At 42.1% G+C, this 23,422-nt stretch overlaps 1 protein-coding gene across 2 annotated transcripts; it reads right to left on the bottom strand.

Moving 5' to 3' along the window:
* Positions 1–8,024: 8,024 nt before the first annotated feature.
* Positions 8,025–22,701, bottom strand: Nudt15 (nudix hydrolase 15). 2 transcript variants are annotated; one of them, XM_074043388.1, is made up of 4 exons: positions 22,453–22,701; positions 11,753–11,949; positions 10,170–10,289; positions 8,025–9,185 (listed from the first exon to the last, which is right to left on the bottom strand). In XM_074043388.1, the coding sequence occupies exons 1-4, from the start codon at positions 22,608–22,610 to the stop codon at positions 9,046–9,048; spliced, it is 615 nt and encodes a 204-aa protein (XP_073899489.1). In that variant the 5' UTR covers positions 22,611–22,701; the 3' UTR covers positions 8,025–9,045. The 2 variants fall into 2 exon arrangements, with proteins under 2 accessions (XP_073899489.1, XP_020026494.1); XM_020170905.2 differs by lacking the exon at positions 10,170–10,289 and having other exon boundaries at positions 22,453–22,667.
* Between the last annotated feature and the right edge of the window lie 721 nt (positions 22,702–23,422).

The raw sequence follows: 23,422 nt of genomic DNA, 5'->3' as shown, positions 1-23,422 counted from the left end.
ACATTTGTTGGGTCTATTGAAGTAAGTTGAACACGACTGTGAGAGGCTGGCATAACAAAATACTGCTGGCTGGATGGCTGAAGCAACAGAAATGTGTTTTCTCACACTTCTAGAGAAAAAAGCCTGAAATCAAGGTGTTTGTTGCAGGGTTGGTTTCTTCCCTGATTTCGTTCCCCTTGGCTTGCAATTGGCCTTGCTGTCTTCTCAAGGTCCTTTGTACAGACACATCTGGTGTCTCTTATATGTCTCCAAATTTCCTTTTTTATTAGGACACCAGTCAGATTGGAATAGGACCCACCTTAATGGCCTCATTTTAACATCACTTCTTTCATAGCCCTATGTCCAGTCACAATCAAGGTTCTAAAGCACTAAGAGTTACAGGCTTTAACCCAGAATTTTGGTGGGATACAGTTCAGCATATAACACCAGCTAAGAGCCTGTACAAACCATTAGTTAAATGTTTATCCTAGTGAGATGTTTGCTTTTTAAATTTTAGATTCGGTTTGTCATACAGATTTGCATGTCGAGGTCCCTTGTGTAACCAGTTTATAATATAGGCAAAACCCATTGTACTGAACTTAGCCAATGATTGTTTCATTTAACAAAGGGTTTTGTTGTATCCAATTCCATAGTTGTTTTTAGCAGTTCTTAGGAGACCTAGTCATTGATCAATGATGTATCTCCCTAAGTATAGTATTTGTATGGGGAAATGATTTTCTTTGTTAACAGTTGATTTTATGATCATTTAAAGAAAAGTTTGGCTGTCACAGGTAGATTCTTATACTCCTTAAACAAAGCATACTCCCTAAATCTTTTGGTTTAACCTTCCTTTTAAATGTCTTAGCTGTTTTACCTTCTGGTGCACAGAATTAGAATATTAGGATTAGAGACTGCAAAGGCATTCATGTAGTCCAAGATTATGAGATAGGTTTTATTTTACTTATTTGTTGTGGTACTGTGGCTTGAACTCAGGCCCTACACCTTGAGCCACTCTACCAGCCCTTTTTTTTGTGTGATTTTTTTTTTTCCCGAGATAGGGTCTTGCAGACTATTTGAGCTCTTTCCTCCTAAGTAGCTAGGATTACAGGCATGAGCCACCAGCACCCAGCTGATAGGTTTTAATCATTTGCCATTTCCCAATGACTGATGCCGACTGTTGGGTTCAAAAAGCTTCCTGGGCCAAATCTGGGATCACTGAGTGAGGAAAGAGTGTTTGCCATCCTTGCGTAGCTTAGGACCTGCAAAGCTGCCATTCATTTGTTTGTTCATTTGTCTGATCATTCATTCATTCATTCATTCATTCATTCATTCATTGTGTTTTAACACCTCTGTGCTAAATAAGCATTGAATAAGACAGAGCAAGCCTCCTTTCTGGAATTTATGAAGCAGAGGGAGAGACATCGTAAGTGCATAAGTAAGATGAATACAGTAGTTATAAGTACAATAAAGAAGGAAAAGAAAATATAACAAGCCAAGTTCCAAATTCAACAACTACTGAAACACTCTTGTTTCTCAAAAGGAATTTTTAAAAAAATCCAAGGGTTGTGGCAGAAGCCAGGATATCTGAGTAAAAATTTTAAAACAAAAGCAAAAACTGTCACGCTTTGTGGTGCTGCTTTTCCCACAGTGAAAAGTTCATTGATCCTGGACTGGTTAAAGGAAAAGGCTGAGACTAACTGACTTTGTACGTTTATCAAAATGAACACTCCTGACCCTGACTTTGATTCTATTGTGGGCAGGAATTCCAAAAACAGAGTCTATCTGAAAGGAAAAACAATGTGTTCAATATTGTAATTCACAAACAAAGCACCTTTATTTGCTCACAAAATAATGAGTAATGCCTACATTACTCATATTCCTGTCATTAAAAACTTCGTTGCTACAGGATGGTGTGAAAATATCCTCAGGTATTGCTAGTGTCTGAAGAATGAAATTTTTCCAAGTACTCTCCAATCTTTTTCTAACCCTGGGCAGGTTTTATGTACACAAAAAGTTGTTGAAGAGTAAATAGTAATGATAGTTAGTCAAACTTATTATAATTGGATTGCACTCCAAAGTATCCAAAGTGTAAGATCATGTACTTGGTTAACCTACAGTTGCATTTAGGAAAAAAGCACACCCTATATTAAGGATGTTAGACTTGTGCAAAGCACAGTAGCCACGTCAGTTAAACTTCAAACTGCCTTAAAAGCGGTATTTCTCAAAGTATGGCCACCAGTCTGAGTGGTTGTGAGAAGGCAGATTCAAGAGCATGGCTCCTTACCAGCTCTCCGGTAAGTGGCTTGAAACCTCTCCAGTGTCTTGAAACCTCAGTCTCTGCCATTCACTGCCATTGTAGCACTTCTCTCTAGGTGTTTTCTTCGATAAACTAAAATAGGCAAAGAATATACCAACAAATACACTCAAAAAGTAGCTAGGATTAATGAGTGAATACGTAGATAACCTTCTAATCAGACTTACTAAGGCAGTAGGTTGGAAAAAAGATCAAATTATGGTACAGGTGCACTTTATATTATATATGCAGCCCATGAACCCTCCAAAATCTAAATGTATTTCAGAATTCAGATTGTTATGTGTGCGTGTTATAGAAAGTTAGTAAGTATGTTATAAATACCCCAACAAGGTCTGAAGCAGGATCTTATAAATCAAACATATTAAAACATTAACTTTTTTTAGACTTTTTTACTCCTAGGTTTATATCCAATAAAAGTCAATACATATGTGCACACACACGCCAAAAAACATAATGCTTATTGCAGCTTTATTTACAATACCCTCCAATCAGAAAAAAAAAATGAACATCAATATTATATACATTTTTGGTTGTATTTATTTATTTCTTGAGACTGTCTCACTTTTGTAGCTCAGGCTGCCCTTCAACTCATGATCTTCCTGTCTCAGCCTCCCTTAGTGCTGGTGTTACAGGTATGTGCCACCACACCCACCAATTTTGGTGTATTTAAACAAATAGAATACTATTTGCAATGATAGTGATCTATAGCTGCATGATGTGGATAAATATTCAAAAAACAATGTTGAATTTAAAGATTCAGGAATAAAAATGCATATTGTATGATTCTACTTACAGCAAATTCAAAAGCAAACTGATCTCTGACACGTAACAGGTTACCTTTTAGGAGATGGCACTGTTAGGGGCTAGTAATGCTCTATTTCTTTGTCTAGGTGGTGGTCACATAGGTGTGCTCATTTTGTAATTCACTGGATCCTGTCTGCATGCTGTAATTCAGTTTAAAAACTTTAAAAATTGCTTAAGCTTATCTTCTTGTTTCCATAGTTTTAGTGTTCAAATAGACTTAATTATTTCTGTAGTCCTATTAATATGTCAGGTAGTGTATTTAGGTATTAAGGATACCTAAAGAACTTTCTTTATACAGCACAGCAGATTGCTTAAGAAATACTTATTGGTGCCAGGTGCCAATGGCTCACAACTGTAATCCTAGCTAGTTAGGAGGCAGAGATCAGGAGGATCACAGTTCGAAGCCAGCTGGGCAAATAGTTTGTGAGTTTCTATCTTGGAAAAAAGTCCATCACAAAAAGGGCTGGTGGAGTGGCTCAAGGTGTAGGCCCTGAGCTCAAAACCTAGTACCACCAAAAAAAAAAAAAAAGACTTATTGGTTATATTGCTTGCCTGATTTGTTAGATCCTGCATAAAACAAATTCTTACAGTAACTTTCTGATATGGTGTTTCTGCTGTGGCTCTAATCATTGGTTCTCACAATTACTCATGGCTGCCTCACTTTTCGGCTGGTCAGCCAGACTCCTTTCCTTGAGTTGGTTCATGTTAGAAAAATCCTTGCCTGTGTCTGGTCTAGCTTCTGGATCTCACAACATTCCTTCATTCTAATCCGCTGAGCCAAGTTTATCTCCCTGGCTCCAAACTCCTCACTCTGTCACCCAGCTCTTAATCCTCACTCTGGTCCTTGCCCTATGTGGCATCTTTTGTTCCTGAACCTGTTGACCACCTATTCTTCCTCCTTCCATTTAAATTCAACCTTTAGTGGTAACCTGGGCAGGGACAGTGATTAGGGCAGACAATTATCATCAATATTATAAACCCAGTCTAGCCAAAAACCATTAGGAAAAAAGAAAGCTTCTGGTCCAGGATTCCTTCTATGTAGCAATACTTATAAGACAGACAAATGAAGCAAGGTGGGATCAAGAGCATTTGGTTTATTTTCACAGGTAGCAATCACAAGAGAGGGAGGGGGTGTCCCACAGTTTTCTGCCTTGTGGAGTTAATGTGTCCCCCCACTGAAGCCCCCCCGCCACCACTTTTGTGGACAAGTCCTCCCTTGTATAATCAAGTCCAAAGTCTACCCAGCTACCCGGCCAAGGCAGGCTTATCCAGAGCATGGCTTGCATTTGAAGGATTTCCAACTGTGCTCCTGGTTTTTACCTCTTTTATGGTTGCAAGAATCTCTTGCCTTGGCAGCCTCTTTCTCTGAATCCCAAGTATCTTGTTGATTGAAATGTATTCTTCCCATGTGAGTCAGGTGTGTCTAATTCTACAGGTTTGACATAGTTTACTCTAATAAAATGCAACATAAAAGTATTCTCAAACACATGCGACCATATGATTATATGCTTTTTAAAATACCGAAAACATTGTAAGGTTCTTAATTTCACATGTGTGCTACCTCATAAGTTCCCCTACAATATAATAACTTGCCCTCATTATTTCTCAATGCATTAGTAAACTGGCATTTGGATTTCAAGCTTCTCCACCTAGTTGTGGACTTTCTGTATATCTCTAGCCAGTACATCTATGATTTTCACACTCTAGCTCCTCCCACCCTGCACCTACATAGAAACAGCTCTCCTTCACATCCCTGCAAATAACTAGAATGCAGTATTACATTTCCTGTTCTATCCTCAATACTACTTGTTTAATCTGAGCTCAGGAAGATAAATCGTTAATGAAAAGAAATACTAGATCATTTTTTTATTCAGCCAGTTCCTATTGGGCATTTAGTATTAACAGTTGCCACTGTGGCTGCTAGATATATTCTACCAAAGACACAGTCTCTGGTAAGTAAGCCTAACAGAGCTTACTTTGTACTGGACAGACAGGTGATCAATAAAATACAATGTAATCCATGCCACTATGTACAAGTACTGGCCCAAACCTGATATCTCGAATAATCACCGTGCTCAGCTACAGTAAATGTGCTCTGACAGTTACTGTAGCCCTGAAATGTGAACGTATTTCCTCGTAACTCGTGTGAATACTGTTTATGTAAACTATGTGATATAAATGTGCACTTGGCTGGGGGTGTACCTCAGTGGCAGAGCATGTGCTTAGCACATGCTAGGCTATGGGTTTGGTCCTTAGCATAAATAAATAAGCACCTATTTGCAGCCATTTTAAAGATGGAGACTGATCTGGGGGCATCTTATCTGCAGAATCTGTTGCTTCATAAATGCATACGTGAATTCAACCCAAAAGAGATTTAAATCAAGTAATACAAAAGGATGAAAGTGAGTGACTTTCACATTATTTAAGCCTAGAGCCTTACTAACTTGAATTATCAAACCATGCCTCTAAAGCCGAAATACAGTAGAAATAGTGTAAAGTGAGATAGGTCAAAGTCTACTTGGTTGAGTTCAGAGATTTCCCAGAGGAAGGAGCTCTAGAATAGTTATGACAGTTACTGGTAAAAATATGGAAGCAGTATTCAGTTCAGAAGGAGCTGTCGGCATCCTGACCGGGGGATACATGACATGGTGCAATCAAGGAGGCACAAAGAAATGTGCCTAAGTGTAGGGTGTGAGAAAGGAGGGATGTGATGAGAAAGTGTATGAAAATGATGAAAGACCTATGTCAGGTTAGGAGTTTTATCCTACAGGCAACGGAGAATTCTTCTAAAGAATTTTGGGAAGATGAGCTGGACATGTGGCTCAAGTGGTTGAATACCTGCCTAGCAAGTGTGAGGACCTGAGTTCAAATCCAAGTAGAAAAGTTTTGGGAAGACAAGAGACATGGCCAAATTTATGTTTTTGAAGTCATTTTAGGTGTGATGTCAAAAATAAATTGGAGGATTAAGATGACAAATTTTATATGTGCTTTACCACAATAAAGAGTAAAAACAAAAAGCAGATAATCAGTTGGAGGGTTAAAGCTGCAGAAAGAATCTGGGGAAAAGATGATGAAGACCTGGACCAGGGGGCCAGCAACTGGAATAACAGGATGGTGATGGATTCAGGTGACATCAAAGAATCAGGATGTGAAAGACTGAGTACATGCTGCACTAGGGAAGGGAATCAAATTTGAGGGTTTCAGCATATAGGAAGCCATTCCCTGGGAGGAGTACAAGAAGAAATTCAATTTGGAACCTGCTAAGCTAGAAGGTGTGTTAAGTCTTAGATGCCTAGTAGGTGGTTGGATGTAGCAAGTGTAATAGATAATTTTATTTGGGCAGCCAAATAAAATAAACCCATAAAGAAATATCAGGTGAAACTGAAGTTGATGAATAGTCTGGCGTACTCTACTTTGTTCTTTTTGCTCATGAATTGTTCTAATAAAGAGGCATACAAAACTATTAAGCAATATTGTTATGAAAAAAGCCAAATATTTAAACATAAAAATGTGAAGTCAGAATTTGGGGTTAAGTGTGGTTGAATTAATTTATAGTATAAATATTAAGTCCCTACCACAGTAGCAGGCACACAGTAGATGCAAAATTAAATGTTCTGGAGAACCTTAAGTACATGTTTTCATTTTTCAATATCTGGAGGTACATAAAATGGAAAGCAACATACACACCTCTAAGTCAACACTTTTATTTTAAAAATAAAAGCTACTTAAATGCAGCACTGACTTCTGTATCTAACAATCTAATGGGAGAGAAGGAGGGAGGGAGGGAGGAAAGAAGGGGAAGAGAGAGACAGAGAGAGAGCTTCAATAAGTGACGTTATGTTGGTAGAAGACTTTGTATGTCTTTTCCCATATGGACAACACCTTGAACTTTCTTTCTTCACAATCTCAATTAGTTAGGATCCTTGGTGTCTTAAGGAAAATAATATTTCACTTAAAAGCATTTATTTGCCTTATTTGGAAACCTGGCAGTCATGACAATATACAAGTGATTGTCCAATGGGAAACTAAGAGTGGCCAAATTCACATCCTGTTCTACTGGGATGACTTTTGCTATGACATTACCAGAGCAGTGTAGAACTTACCTATCTTGGAGCAGATGACACCTCAGGGCTTTTTAATCTCTCTCTCTCTCTTTTTTTAACTTTTGACATCTCTGGGCTTGATTTAGCAACTAGACAAACAGACTTTCAGTTTTATAAGAATGTTGCTAGTCAGCATTAATACTTTTAAAGTCAAACTAAAAATGAACTGCTTACTAAATTCTAAACCCTGCTTCATCCATTTGCTTATTCATTCATTCATTCATTTTGATGGTATGGAGTTTGAACTCAGGGCTTCATGCTTGCTAGATAGGCAAGTATGCTTGAGTGACTCCATCAGCCCATTGGCTTTTTTTTTTTTTTTTGTGGTGCTAGGGTTTGAACTCATAGCTTTGAGCTTTTGAGGCAGGCACTCTACTGCTTGAGCTACCTGCAGCCCCATTTGCTCCTTTAGAGCAATACTCAGTGAATCTGAGCACCCTGGGTGCCAGGGTAAATGCAATCCTCCTCTAACATAAAACCCTTATCTTTTCTTCTTTCCATAAATAACAGCCCAGGAGAGTATTTTCTTTGCATTGAAATGTCAACCTGTGTGAGTTAAAAAAAGAAAAAAAAAGTAAACAGAAAACCTCACAAACTCCCAATGGATTTTTTTTTTACAAAATTTTTAAATGGCAGAGCCAGGTGCCAGTGGCTCACAACTGTAATCCTAGCCACTTTATCATGAGACTCCCCAGATTTGTAATAAATTTTCAAAGCAACAAATCATTTGCTTAGCTAAGTACTAGTACATAAAGAGGTATCCCACACGAGGCCAAGTTCAAACTTCAGTACCCCTAAGAAAAACAAACAACAAAAAAGAGATATCTCAGTGAAAAATTAATTTTTTATTAACCAAGTAACAAAAATCTAACACATTAACATAAATAATGTTTTTGAAAAGTGGCTTTTTCTAAAACAAAAAAAATTAATGGTGAGAAGGGTGTCATGTTTTACATTTTTGCAACTTTAATGTCTGACTTAACATAAGAAAGCTGGCTTCTCATACCTACTTTTGTACTCAGTCTGTTACAATATCACACATCAGATAGCCTCTGGGAAAATCCTCTGTATACTCATGAAAGAATGAGAGTGGAGAAGTTCAATGATGTCTTAGTATTACAAAATGGCTTTGGCCTTGAATACCTGAAATTCTCTGGAGGATCTCCTAGAGCACTGAGCACTAGTGCCACACAGTGTGATCTCATTAATGTAGAAGGACCCTGTACCTCAGGCACAGAAAGTGAGAAATTCAAATGGCCTGGCTTGTTAATGGTGGTATGCAGAGCTTAAGAGGGTTTGTCTCACTTCTTTTAATTTAGGTTCTCAGTCAGAAATCTGGAAATAGACCTACTAGCCTGTCCTGTTCTCTCTAGTTACACAAATTGTGACCCCCCCCCCAAAAAAAAATTCTTTTTAAGTAAAAGTGCAAAGGAAAATCAACAAACATGGTAAGTTCTACAATGGGCATACTGTTTAATTTGAATTATGGTCTCTATTTGAGCTATAATACCAAGTCAAATTCTACTGCACCCTACTCCATGCAAGCAGATAATGGTAAGTCACACAGTAAATGTCATAGATGAAAACATCAAGCAGATTAAGCACAATGTCCTTATTCATCACATTCTGTGTCTGAAATACAGTTCCGTGACATAGTCCACAAAGATTTTTTTCCAGGGTGCTGGTTATATTATTGAGACTACAAATGAACTGGCAATCTTATGGAACTTTTTAGATAAAACAGAGTTGTTTTGAAATGTAGATACTTTTCATTCCCTAACTAGAACTTATTTTGGTCTTTCTTTTTTTTTTTTTTTTTTTAAATGCAAGAATCTGCTTGGGCACCTAGAGATGATTTCCTTTGTACCCTTCCAGATGGTTCAGCTCCTCTTTAAATGGATCATAGCCTTGCTCCTTTAAACAACGGAGTCCCCAGAAAAGCTGGTCTAGAGGAGGAAATTCTTCCCAAAGAACCCACTCCCAACCTGGAAAAGAAAGAGACTGAGTCAGTGTATTTAGCTGTCAGAACATGGAGTAGTTACTTTGGTAAGCTAACCTATATTTACAAAAAACAAAAACTGATTTAAGAGTGATCTGGCCAGTCACCAGTGGTTCACATCTAATCCTAGCTACTCAGGAGGCGGAGATCAGAAGGATTGAGGTTCGAAGTCAGCCCAGGCAAATAGTTCTTGAAACCCTATCTTGAAAATACGTAACACAAAAAGGGCTGGTGTTGTGGCTCAAGATAGGCCCTGAGTTCAAGCCCCGATACTGCAAAAAAAAAAAAAAAAAAAGGAATGATCTGCCACTAATTCCAATAGTGATATTTTTTGCTAGTTTGCTGTACAAATATCATTTGCATTTAGAATGAAGATCTTAGGAAGAAAATCTCTGTCATTTGAAACATTGTGTTACTTCAGTAGAAGGCCAAGATTACAAAGCCATACCAAGAAAACCTGAATATTAGTGTTTATTTAAATATTTGTCTCAATATTTAATATTAAGTGTTTATTAAATACTTGTTTTAAAAATGCAAAGCACCTTCTATATTATATGCTACACTATATTTAATCAGTATCCTCACCTATAAAATAAAGTTTTACAAAATTTCTAAGTTGTCTTCCATCTCTTAAAAAAATAGAAGCTGCACAGAGAAAAAAAGTGTATATTTTAGACAGGAAAACAAATACAGAAGTAGCTGGTTTTTAAAAATTCCACTGAAACAGGAAAGATTTAACAGTAACTATCTGTTGGAAAATGCATGAAATATTAGAAAAGGATTCTATGAAGTGATGTTTTCTTTGATGATTTACATGTAAATAATATAAAAGCACATGTTATAGTCTGAATGTGCAATGTTTCTCCTAGAAGCTCATGTGTTGAATGCTTGCCTGGTCCCTTGCTGGTGGGACTATTTTGGGAGGTGGTGGGAACCTTAGGAGGAAGTAGGTGACCTCTGAAGGTTATACCTGTCCTTGGTTCCGTCCTCTCTCTTTCATGTAGGCAATGAGGTGAGAAGTCTCTGCTAGATGCTTCTGCCACCATGATGTTCTGCCTCCCCACAGGCCAAGAACATGGAGCCAACTGACCTTGGGTTGAAATTTCAAAAAAACAAAAAAAAGAAAAGAAATTTCTAAAACCCAAGCTAGGATGCTGGCACCATGTTACGTGGGCCCTTCAGTCAGCCACCAGCATCTTGAGTCAAATAAACCTGTTTTCTTTATAAATTAGCTAGCCTTGGGTATTTTGTTGTAGAAACACAAAATGGACCAAATATACACACCAGGCCATTTTACCGAGGCAGGGACTTTATTCTGCACACCACCATTTCTTTACTATCTAGAACAGTCTTGCATATAATACTCAATAAGTGTCTGTTGTCTGAAAATATTCTTCCATATTGGAGAAGAAATTAAATGTTTGGAGTAGAATCCAGTACATTACTAGACCACTTGGATAAAGTTTCAGATGGCAAAGAATATTCAAATTTTTGGTATTTTTTTTTCTTTAGCTCCTTTTCTCACAGTTTCATGAAGTTGTGAGGAGAGATGACACATGGAAAGCCCTTAGAACAATGCTTTTGTCCTTAAAGCTTTTAGAGCACTTAGTACAACACAGGGTGACAGACAACATTCTGTCAACAAAATAGTTTTCTGTAAAAGGAAGGTGTTACCTCTCCCAACTTGTTGAGAAAACTGAAGAAAGCTCATGAAATAGTCTCCTTAAAATCACAACCTGAAAAAATTAAACATTAACCCAAAGAATGAGCATTGACAGAATACTTTCTATCTTTCTATGTTCACTATGTGTATTAGCTCGTTTAATCCTTTCAAGGTAGTTAGTATTTTTTTTTTTGTTTTGGTGGTACTGGGGTTTGAACTCAGGCCCTTGAGCCACGTTCCAGCCCCTGAGGTGGTTTCTATTATCACAAGTGAGAAAAGAGGCTCAGGCATAAAATAACTTGCCCAAGGTCCCAGAGCACAAAGTGAAAAAACTAGGACACAAACCCAACCAGTGTGCTTCCTTCTGTCCTTCAGGATTTAAGTCTACTTACTGATCTCCACTGTCTTGGTCGGTTTGGGCTGCTGTAACAGAATACCCTAAATAAGGTGGCTTATAGATTTCAAGTATTTATTTTCTCACAGTTCTGGACGCTGGGAGTTTGGGCTTAAGACACTGGCAGATTTGGTGTCTGGTGACAGCTCATCTCCTCGTTCACAGACAATCATCTTCTCTCTGAATCCAGATATGGAGCACAGGGTGAGGGGTCTCTCTGGGGTGTCATTCATGGGGGAATTAATCCCATTCATGAGGGCTTATGCCCTTATAACCTCATCATACCCTAAAGCTCTCACTACTATTACCATCACTTTGGGGGGGGTTAGGATTTCAAAATATGAACTTTGGAGGGACACAAATATGATGATAGATCCTTTTCAAATGGCAACAGAATGTAATATGCCTAGTGATGACAGGCTCTCTTTGCAGAAAAATGCATCACAGGAAGAAGAAAAAGAAGAGAAAAATGGGTTATTATATACAATTCTCTTACTTTCATTTTTTTCAGGTTCTACATTCTTTGGTTCTGGGTCATGAGTCACATCTACTTCTCCTTTCATTAATATAGTGACATAATGGTAATTCTCTTTCTCAACAAATGAATTCACCACTGAGGCAAAGCGGATGTTTTTCAGGCGAAGAGCTGCTTCTTCCCAGGTCTCCCTCTGAGCACATTCTTCCCAGGTCTCACTAGAAAACACAAACATTCGATTGTATTCAATTCTATATATTATTCAATCCTCTATATTTTGTATATTATTATTCAGTTATTGTTATATATGTGACTGTGTGTGTGTATATATATATATATGTATATATATATATATATATATACATATATATATATGCATGTCTTGTCTAGAAATTTCTAGTGTAAAGCAAAAAAAGGGCAGTAGTTTATACTTTAAAATGATTTAAAAAAAAAAACTGCCTTGACATTCTGCATGTCTTATATCTAGCTGAAGACCAAAAAGGACTTTATATTGAACAATAAAAATTACCATCCAACCCATTCCTTATGGCCATGCAACTAGAAGGCTGTTTAGTGTGTCAGTTTAAGAGCACAGGCTTTGGGGTCAACTAGATCTAGGTTGGAGCTTGAAGTCCTTTACTTTCTACCTCAAGTAGAAAAAGAAATATTAACTTCCTCATGGGGTTGTTGTAAGTGTACTGAAGTGTACTACTGATGTCTTTTCTAGTCTCAGAATTTCAGCTTAAGACTCAAAATTGAGGACAACAGGTAATAAGCACCTCTAAGTTCTCAAGAGAATAGAAGAGCAAACAGATGTCATCTGAACCTCAGGGTTTGCTAAAGAAGGCCAGACTAGTCTTTGACCCTCAGCCTGCCCAGGATACATAAGAAAGACAGAAGTTACCCAAAGAAATATTTCTCTTCCTCCCAATGGGTGGCCCACTCTTTCCCCCCGCCAAGTCAAGTGAGAGGCACTCTAAGAGAATGAGTCTTGGAAGCTAGGAAACACAAGTGAGTGACTCCCCTGCCAAAGACATACTGAGCTGCTGAAACCCAAAGGCCCACCTCAGTGCCTCAGAGCAGGGATGGGAGAAGAGGAAGAACTCTTGGATAAATTTGAAATGAGTCCCTTGGAGTTTCAGGATGTACATGAATACAGAGATGGATGCTTATTTCCACCTTGGGAATTTGGAGGGCTGTGCAAGGAAAAGGGGCAGCAGTGAAGATGCGTAATTTCTATTGTGTATTCCCTGTGGGCTAATCAGATACCACCAGATACTCCAATAGGGTACCCAATAGGAAGTAAATGCAGGGTGGGATGTTAGAAGCATGGGCTAGGAGAAGGGAAGTAGTATCACAAAGTCAGGGATACACAGACCAGGCACTGTGCAATACAGAAATCCTCATGGGACTTCCAAACAACTAGTAAACACACCCTAGAATGCACATGCCCAGATGGTGGGTACCACATGTACACAGAGGGCAGCAATTGGTGGATTATAGCAGCTACTCACATGAACAACTTGCCCTGTTCTTCTTCCCCTACTCACTACAGAAGGCAGGACAGACAGCAGAGTGAGGAGAGGAGCAAAGCTCCTACCTCCTTGCCAGATTAGAAACAGGAAGTGAGACTGAAGGTTTAAACTGGATTGGACTTTTAAACGCTTGGAAGTGAATCACAATGACCAAAATGTCATTTACTTTTACAAAATAAACACAGCAATAAAATTTATAGGAAATCTCATTGAGGAACAGAGAAAGGAAAAACACACATGTTTGAAGACAATGAAAGGACAAAAAAAAATTTCTTGTTTTCCCCCATCAAATTTAGCCTGCTTAATTATACAGTTATGGAAAGACCAATTGACCAGGAACCTGTGAGCAGGTTAGTGTGTATCCAGCACTTAGTAAAAACCTTGTTAAAGTTCAACATTAACTACGATCAATAAGTCAAGATCCCAACACTGTCTTAAGACAGCTATCTCTAGGGCTCAAGTGGTTGAGCACCTGCCTACCAAGTGAAAGGCCCTGAGTTTAAACCCCGGTACCACTAATAAAGATTTTTTAAAAACTAGATAGCTATCTCTAACCATTGTCCTATAATTATATATTCCAACTAGTGCTTAGTTCATGATCTAAGTTGGCTAATGCTAACAATAATCAATAAAGTACATGTATCGTTGTGTGGACAACTTGATTCTTTTTGTTGTTGTTTTGTTTTGTTGAGATAGGGTCTCACTGTGTAGCCCAGGCTGGCCTGGAATTCATGATTCTCCTGACTCAGCTTCCTGAGTGCTGGGATTACAGGCATGCACCACCACAGCCAACTGGCAATTTGGTTCTTAATCAAAAAAACTTAAAATTTATTAACTGATGGCTTATCTTAATAATCTGAAGGTGATAAACTTACTAATGTTTTTTAAAGTTCTGAAGACAATTTAAAAAATTTCATGTGCTGAAGATTATATGGATTTCATATCTCAATTTTTTTTAAAAGCCTGATTAAAAGGCACTAGAATCAAGTTTTTTTTTTTTGAATTTTATTTTTATTTTTATTTTTTTTCATTTTTCTTTTATTATTCATATATGCATACAAGGCTTGGTTCATTTCTCCCCCCTGCCCCCACCCCCTCCCTTACCACCCACCCCCCCTTCCCTCTCCCCTCCCCTCAATACCCAGCAGAAACTATTTTGCCCTTATTTCTAATTTTGTTGTAGAGAGAGTATAAGCAATAACAGGAAGGGACAAGGGTTTTTGCTGGTTGAGATAAGGATAGCTATACAGGGAGTTGACTCACATTGATTTCCTGTGCGTGGGTGTTACCTTCTAGGTTAATTCTTTTTGATCTAACCTTTTCTCTAGTACCTGTTCCCCTTTTCCTATCGGCCTCAGTTGCTTTTAAGGTATCTGCTTTAGTTTCTCTGCGTTGAGGGCAACAAATGCTAGCTAGTTTTTTAGGTGTCTTACCTATCCTCACCCCTCCCTTGTGTGCTCTCGCTTTTATCATGTGCTCAAAGTCCAATCCCCTTGTTGTGTTTGCCCTTGATCTAATGTCCACATATGAGGGAGAACATACGATTTTTGGTCTTTTGGGCCAGGCTAACCTCACTCAGAATGATGTTCTCCAATTCCATCCATTTACCAGCGAATGATAACATTTCGTTTTTCTTCATGGCTGCATAAAATTCCATTGTGTATAGATACCACATAGAATCAAGTTTTTCTTGTAGCAGGGAGGAGGACCAAAAGAGAAACAGACAGGCTGTGTTCTGATAGTGAGGCAGGGATGGCATAATAGAGAGATAAAACTTACAGAATTAAAACATGAAGAAGGTCACATAGCACTGGGGAAATGAAGTCACATGCAGCCACAGGAGGGTTGCGCTTTGCGTTTGCTTCTGTAACCTGCTTGCAAGGGTATATAAGGTGAGACCCCTTTGTTCTTGGGGCTCAACATTTGGACACGAGTCCACTGGGTCCGTGCCAGCACAATAAACGTTGCTTCCTGCTAATCGGCCTCAGTGTCCCCTATCTCAGCTTGAGACTCCCACGGCATTTCTTGGGGGCTCACCCAGGATTGTGAAGACAGTGATCTGTCACCTCCCTTGTCACTGGGGTGCATCCCCCAGACCGCCAGGAGAAGATCCCACCAGGCGCCAATGGACAGCTTGATCTGGAGGAGGGATCTGTCCTCCCAGTGAGTCAGGGTGAAGGCCTTGGATGCACAACGGAGCCCAGTGAGGCACAGAGACCAATGAGGGGAGGGAAGCACTGCTCATCGAACTGGTAAGAGCCTGGGTTCGAATTCAGGCCTGCTTCAGGAGTCAGGAGGGGAGACTGATCACCTCCCAGAGACTGCTAGTAACCACCTTTTGGGGTGAAACCATGTCTCTTAGGTTCAGGGAGTGGGGTGGAAGTTCTGTGCTGTGTGAAAGTGTGTGAAAGTGCGAGCCTGAGACACAGCCCAGCTGCAAAGCGAGTGAGGAGTCCCAATGTGCAGGTCCACGGCGGATTAATAAGATGAAGGGTGGGCCCCAACAGGGCCTCCAGTCCAGGGTTTATACGAACTCACTAGGGCCAGAGACACACCTAAATCCCTGCTAGAGGAGCAGCCGGAGATGGACAAAGTGAGTGTTCTTTCGATCCCCACCTCCCCTGTGTCTGTCTTGCTGTCTGGTAATGGCAAGAGATGGGTGGAAATCAGAATTAAAAACACTCCCTTGGAGTATATGGTTAAAAACTTTTAAAGGGGACTTAATGGAGACTATGGAGTTAATGCCTAACAAACTCAAGGCCCTTTGTGAGGTAGACTGGCCTGCTTTTGGTGTAGGATGCCCCCAGAAGGGTCACTGGATAAAATGGTGGTTAATGAAGTTTATAGAATAATAGTAGGGAAGCCTTGATACTCAGAACAATTTCCCTGTATCAGCTGCTGGCAGGATGCTGTCCTCTGCAGCCCACATGGCTAAGGCCTTACCTGGAAGAGGCCTGAAGAATTATGGTAGCTAGGGTGGCCACAGCTTCCAAGTGTAGAGAAAACTTCCTGTACTGGCTGAGGAACCTGGGGAAACACCACCACCCTATGTGCCACTTTATCCACCTCTGCCACCAGCACCCAGTTCTGCACCCCTGCCTCTGACACTGGATGGGGAAACTAAAGGGACAGTCACATCTGTAAAATCTGGTTTGGATGCTTCTGAGGCCTCAACTCCCCTGACCTCCCTGAGTCCTAAGGACTCTATACCCACTCTGAGTCCACCAGTGCTCAACCACATTCCCCACTCCATTGAGAGCTTCTGACCAGTCTCCGTGAGGACTCCTCCTCTCCTCAGACTCCAGATGCCCTGCAGATGCCCCTGAGAGAAGTTCAGAGCCCTATGTATTATGACCAGGAAAGCCAAATACAAGGAGGACAGGTATTTGTCTATCAGCCCTCTACCACCACAGACCTCCCCAACTGAAAACACCATACTCCCTCCTTCACGGAAAACCTCAGGCTCTGATTGACTTGATGCAGTCTATCATCCAGACTTACAAACCCACATGAACAGCTTCCTCTGACTCTATTTAATACTGAAGAGTGACGCCTTATAATTGGCAGTTCTAAAGTGTTTAGAAGATCATGGCCCTGAGAACACTCTAAACGCCCATGCATATGTTCAGACTCAGTTCTGAACATGTCCAACCGCATGGTGGACACAGGTGCTGAACATTCAGCTGTGACACAGCCAGTGGGTACTCTTTCCAACAAGCATACAACTATTATTGGGGCTACAAGGGATCGGGTCCACAGCCCCTTCCTAATGGCTAGACAATGTAATCTTGGAAATCATGAAGTAAGGCATGAATTCCTCTATCTCCCTGACTGCCCTGTGGGCCTGATAGGCAGGGACTTGTTGTGCAAACTGAGGGCACAGATAGCTTTTGATTCAGATGACACAACAGCCTTAAAGTTGAGAGGACCTAAAGAAAAGACTCTAATCCTCACAGTTACACAAGAAGAGGAATGGTAGCTCTGTGCCCCTGAGGGGAGGCCTACTGAAATTCCAGAACTTCCCTTCAAGATTCCAGGTATATGAGCTGAAGATAACCCCCTAGATCTGGCCCAAAATGTGCCCCCAATAGTGGTAGAATTAAAGCTGGGAGTCACCCCCATCAGCCCGAAACAGTACTTCATTCCTCACAAGGCCCAGGTCGGAATTCAAAAGCACTCTGACAGACTCTTAAAATATGGGATCCTCTGACCTTGTCAGTCACCCTGGAACACACCCTTATTACCAGTCCAGAAACCAGGGACTGAGGATTTCAGGACTTCCAGGCAGTAAATTCAGTAACTGTCACTTTGCACCCCATAGTCCCAAATCCATACATGCTTTTTGGTCTTGTCCCAGCTGAGGCAAAGTTTTTTACTTGCCTAGATCTAAAAGATGCATTCTTCTGCATCTGCCTGGCCCCATCGAGCCAGCCCATTTTTGCCTTCCAATGGGAAAAATCCTAACACTGGGGAAAGGGGGCAACTAACGTGCACTCAACTGCCACAAGGTTTCAAAAATTCACCCACTATTTCTGGAACTGCCCTGGCATCTGACCTAAAAGGATTCTCAGCTGACCAGCATAGCTGCACACTTCTCCAGTATGTGGATGACCTCCTGCTGGCTGGACCAACTAGGGAGGACTGTACAGAAGGGACACACCTTCTCCTTTCTCTTTTATCGGAGGCAGGATACAAAGTCTCTAGGAAAAAGGCCCATATTTGCCAAAACACTGTCAAATAAGTTGGCTTTCACCTGTCCCAGGGACAGTGCAGGCTTGGCTCTGAAAGGAAACAGGCTGTATATTCCACCCAGCCTCTAAGACCCACAGGCAAATCACAGAATTTTTGGGAGCTGCAGGTTTCTGTCAAATCTGAATACCTAACTACTTGCTCTTGGCCAAATCCCTATATGAAGCCACAAAGTGGGGAGAATGGGAGCTTTTGGTATGAGGAAGAGAACAAGAGGAAGCCTTTAAAAAAATCAAGAAGGCACTCATGAATGCCCCTGCTCTAGGCCAGCCAGATGTGATGAAGCCCTTCTTCCTATATGTACATGAGACTGGGGACAGCTGTAGGCATGTGAGCTAGGTTTCTGGCACTACTCAGTGGCCTATTTATCAAAGCAACTTGTTGCTGTTTCCCAAGGCTGGCTGCTGTGCCTGCGTGCTTTGGCATCTACCACTGCCCTGGTAACAGAAACAGATAAATTCACCCTAGGGCAAGAACTCACTGTCCGGGTTCCCCACTCTGTCCTGACACTCATGGAATATAAGGGAAATTATTGGCTAATTCTCAGATGGTCAAATACCAGAGTATGCTATATGAAAATCTGCACATCCGGCTGGAGGTTGTTGAGACTCTCAACCCGGCCACTCTATTGCCTATTTTCTCTGGCCCCCTGGAGCATGACTGCTTAGAAGTTATGGTTGAGGTTTTCTCAAGCTGGCCAGCTTTAACCGATCAACCAACAATCCGGATGTTGAATGTTTCGCAGATGGCACCAGCTTTGTCTGGGATGGCACACACTTCGCTGGTTATGCAGTGGTTACTTTGGACTCAGTAACTGAGGCTCATTTGCTATCGGTAAGGGACTTCTGCACAAAAGGCTGAGCTTATCGCCCTCATGTGGCACTCCAGCTCACTGCAGGAATACAAGTAAATATTTACACTGACTTCAAATATGCCTTCACAACATTCATGTCCACCAGGCCTTACAGAGAGAGAGAGGGGGCTCATTAACTTGAGAGGAAAAAGTATCAAGTATGGGCAGGAAATCCTCGAACTGCTAGATGCTCTGTGGGCCCCTAAACAGGTGGCAGTTATACACTGCTGAGGGCACCAGAAGGGATATACAACAATTGCTCAGGGAAACTGGAAAGCAGATAAGGAGGCCAAACAAGTGGCCCTCACAAGGGGACCAACCTCAACTGATCTGACAGCTGCCTTGTTCCCATGCCCCTTAGCTAAATGGGACCTGAGGTACATACCACAAAAACAGGCTTGGTTTAAGACTGAGGAGGGTAATTTTCTGCCAAACAGATGGTAGAAATTTGCTGATGGCACATTGCCATACCTGAATTGCTGGTCCCTACATTTGTCAAGCAGTTCCATGAAGGAACTCATTCAGCCCTTGAGACCACCCTGGCCCAACATTTTTATGCCCCCAGGCTCTCCAGCATAAGTAAGACACTATGTAAAAGATGTGGTTTATGTGCCAAAAATAATCCCAGACAAGAGCGCCCCTCATGCTCAGAGTGTTGGTGGAGCTCCTCTTAAAAACTTGATCATGGACTTCAGTGAAATGCCACGAATTCAAGGATACAAGTATCTGTTGGTGATTATTTGTACCTTCTCAGGATAGGTGGAGGTCTTCCCTACACAAACTGAAAAGGCCAGGAAGTGACCAGATATCTACTAAAGGAAATCATCCCTCGGTTTGGAATACCTGTGTCTACTGGGTCAGATAACTGGGCCAGCATTTGTGGCAGAGGCAGTACAGCTAATGGCTATAGGCTTAAAAATCACCTAGAAGTTGCACATGGCCTACTGCCCTCAGAGTTCAGGAAAAGTGGAGCATATGAATAGAACCCTAAAATCACAGCAAAACCTGTGTCAGGAGACCCATCTACAGTGAGATCAACTACTGCCCATAGCATTACTGAGGATTAGGTCTAGCCCCACAAAATGGACAGGGCTCTGACCCTTTAAAGTCCTTTGTGGATGCCCACCCCCCTTAATCAAGGGCATACAGGGGAACTTAAGGAAATAGATAACCTCACCTTGAGGCAACAGATGCAGGCTCTCCGGTGAACTCTCTCAAAGATTAATGACTGGGTACAGGAGAGATTTCCTGTTAGCCTGACAACTCCCACACACCCTTACAGGCCAGGGGGTGCTGTCTGGGTAAAGGAATGGAATTTCCAAAGGTTAAAGCCTCATTGAAGGGGATCTTTTGTTGTTATTTTGTCTACTTCCACCGCAGTTAAAGTAGCAAAAATTGTTCCTTGGATCCACCACAGTTGAGTCAAGCCAGCTTCTCTCTAATGGGAGTGCATCCTTGATCTGGCATCACCATAGAAGATCACCTTCCGGAACCTGAACACCCTCCCTTTGCAGGACTCTGCTTCCCAGGAAACAACAGGGGACCAAGGACAGCTGGACAACTGCCCTGTGCTAGTCACCCTCGGAAGCTGACTAGTCTACTTGACACGGCAGAAGCTTAAGGACTCAACTCTCCAACAGGACAAATGGACTGTTTTCCACACCAGTTATTTCACTGTAATGCATTTTCACCCCTTGTCTGTATCTGTTGCTGTAGTTCTCACCCTAGTCTTCTTCATAGGTTTGGCAGAAAGTGCCCCTGCCAACTGGGCTCATGGTGAAAGGTTTTTATTTGCTCTTTTTTACCTCTTTTGGGCAGGATGCATAATTACTGTTTACTGTTACTGATCTGTTTCCTTTTGTGGCTCCAGAGCCCTCCTGTGACCTATGTATGCACACTACTCAGGCAGGAAATGTTGTCACTAGGACTTTGCTTTTCCATACTTACTATTCCTGTACAGGCCTTTGTCATCGGGACATACACTCACAACCACACCACCTATCTAGTGTGCTCCCATGGTAACCAGCATATCTGCTTCAACCCCACTTACTGCCCTTGGAGCAATGGTTGGAGATCAGGAGCATCCGCCACACTGGGAACCTCGTCAGCTGCACCCAGATGTTTAGTCCTGATAAACCAGTGTCAATGCTCTTTGATGCATGTGCAGCCATACATCAGCTGTGGTTGTGGGGAGCTAGCTTGGGAGAGAGCCTATACATCCAATAATAAGTATATGTGCTGGGAAGACAGCTCATGGCCATGCAATGATGTAGGTTCTTATTGCCCTTACTGGGATCTTGTTTCATGGGCTACATGGTAAAGGTCAAAACGTACAGCCCTCCTTCAAAACGGGACAGCTATCCCTGACTGTACTTCTCGTATCTGTAACCCTGATAGGGGCAACAGGTCTTGTCCTGGGAGCATGTTTAATATTGACCTCCCTGGTCCTCCTAGTACTGTGGTCTATCAGTACCATTATGGAGGCCACTATATTATGGAAAACGGCCACATGTGCAATGATGCTATGGAAATACAAACCCCTAGATCAAGATGATGCTCTTTGACCCTAGGTCAAGCATCAAGGGGGGTGGGGGGGGGAATGATGTAGCAGGGAGGAAGACCAAAAGAGAAACAGGTTGTGTTCTGATAATGAGGCAGGGGGAAAGGATGGCAAAGCAGAGATAACACTTAAAGAACTGAAACATGAAGGTCACATAGCCCTGGGGAAATGAAATAGCCAGTGAAGTCACATGCAGCCATATGTGGATTGAGCTTTGCTTTTTGCTTCTGTAACCTGCTTGCAATGGTGTATAAGGTGAGACCCCTTTGTTCTCCAGGCTCAGCCTTTGGACATGAGTCCGCTGATTCTGTGCCGGCACAATAAAACGATGCTTCTTGCTAAACTGCCTCAGTTCAGTGTCCTGTATCTCAGCTTGAGATTCCTGCAACATTCCTATCACTTTAAAAGGTGGAAAGGAGCCTGATGCCAGGGGCTCACACCTGTAATCCTAGCTACCCAGGAGACAGAGATCCAGGAGGATCACGGTTGGAAGCCAGCCCCCGGCAATTAATTCCGCGAGACCCTATCTCGAAAATACCTAACATAAAAATGGACTGTGGAATAGCTCAAGGTATAGCCCCTGAGTGCATGCCCCAGTACTGCAAAAAAAAAAAAAAAAGTGGAAAGGAATCTTTAGAGCAGTGCTACTGACGGTCCTGTTTTACAGAGGAAGAAGCTGGTGCACGCTCACCAGCGCATCTGCTGGTGGCAGTGCAACCCGGCCAGTGGGCGTCTACACCGCACGGGAAGCGTGCAAGCGGCGTAAGCGGCCAGATGGACTGCGGAGGTTCAGAAACATCCACTTTCCTGCTCACAACTCCCAGCTCCGCCAGGCGAGGGCATCCTTCCCGGGCAGCACAGCACACCCTCTTGAGCGGGAGACTGAAAGGCCGCTGCAGCCGCAGAGAACCAAGAGCACGCGCGCAAAGCGCGTCGGCAAGGACGCACGGGCGCGCGCAAGCACGCAACGGCGCAGACGCGTGTTTCCCGTGCACGTGCCGTTCGCCCCTGTTGACTTGCTTACCCGAACTCCAAATGGCCCCCAGGAAGCTGGAAACTGCCTGCTCCAATCGACCCTTTCCTCTTCCCTAGCAGGACACACCGAGGGTGCCTGCAGCTGGTCACCACCACTCCGACCCCGACTCCGGGCCTGCGTCCCCGCAGCTCCGCGCTGGCCGTCATAGCAGGCGAGGCCCGGCTCCGTCGGCGCCGGAAGTGACGTGCACCCGGCCTCGCGTCCGCCTCTAATCTCGGCCGGTGCTGGCTCCGGGGCCTTAAATCAAAGCGAGTGCCACCCGGTCTTTGCCACTGGTCTCCGCGAGTGGCGTTGGTCTCAGGTGAGCTGGCAGCTTGCAGAGCGTCCCGTATCCTCCCAAAGGACAGCGAGAGTTATCTAAGGCACTGTTGCGTTTTCAGCACCCATCTACCCACTCCCAGAGCCGTCCAGAACACGCATTTACAAGCCAAGCCACCTGCTTTTACAAACCTCGGCCCCATTGCAGTGTTTTCCCTGAGTGACCCTCACCACGGTGAACTTGAATGACCTTTACCATAGGTGAACTCCCTGCAGCTCCAATCAGGGAGGTCCCAAGGCGAGGGCAGGTGGTGTGGAAACATCCCAGTGTGACTTAAGAGTACTCAAATGATTTTGGGGAGTAAATAAGGACTAATCAATAAATTGTGCTAGGATGAGTTAGTTGCCTATTTGAGAGGAAAACAGACACTTCCAGGTGTTTGCCCATCATGCACCAAAAAAGGAAATACAAAAGAAAAAAATTCCCAGCTGAATCAAAGAGCTGTAACTAAAACAAATAAATGATTAATCTCTAGGTGAGAGGATTTATTTTTGTAAACATGAATGAATGAATTGATTTTTACTTCTACTAAAATAATGTGCACACTTTTAAAAGCCAAATGGTATAAAAACTAAGAACAACTCTACTGTCTAGTCTTGTTTCCAGAGATAGTTTGAACTCTTGAACAACTATTTTTGG

This window comes from Castor canadensis, chromosome 10 (assembly GCF_047511655.1).
Source record: "Castor canadensis chromosome 10, mCasCan1.hap1v2, whole genome shotgun sequence".
NCBI classification, from domain to species: domain Eukaryota; kingdom Metazoa; phylum Chordata; class Mammalia; order Rodentia; family Castoridae; genus Castor; species Castor canadensis.
The sequence above is the reverse complement of the archived record's forward strand: the minus strand, read 5'-3'. Positions and strand labels throughout refer to the sequence as shown.

Excerpts from the sequence above, each read along its gene's own strand:
- Nudt15 (XM_074043388.1), bottom strand. The coding sequence starts at position 22,610 with ATGACGGCCAGCGCGGAGCTGCGGGGACGCAGGCCCGGAGTCGGGGTC. Across the intron at positions 11,950-22,452 it reads GGGGGCCATTTGGAGTTCGG|TGAGACCTGGGAAGAATGTG; the intron begins GTAAGCAAGTCA and ends TGTGTTTTCTAG. Across the intron at positions 9,186-10,169 it reads GAGGACGGAACCAAGGACAG|GTTGGGAGTGGGTTCTTTGG; the intron begins GTATAACCTTCA and ends TTTCTTTTCCAG.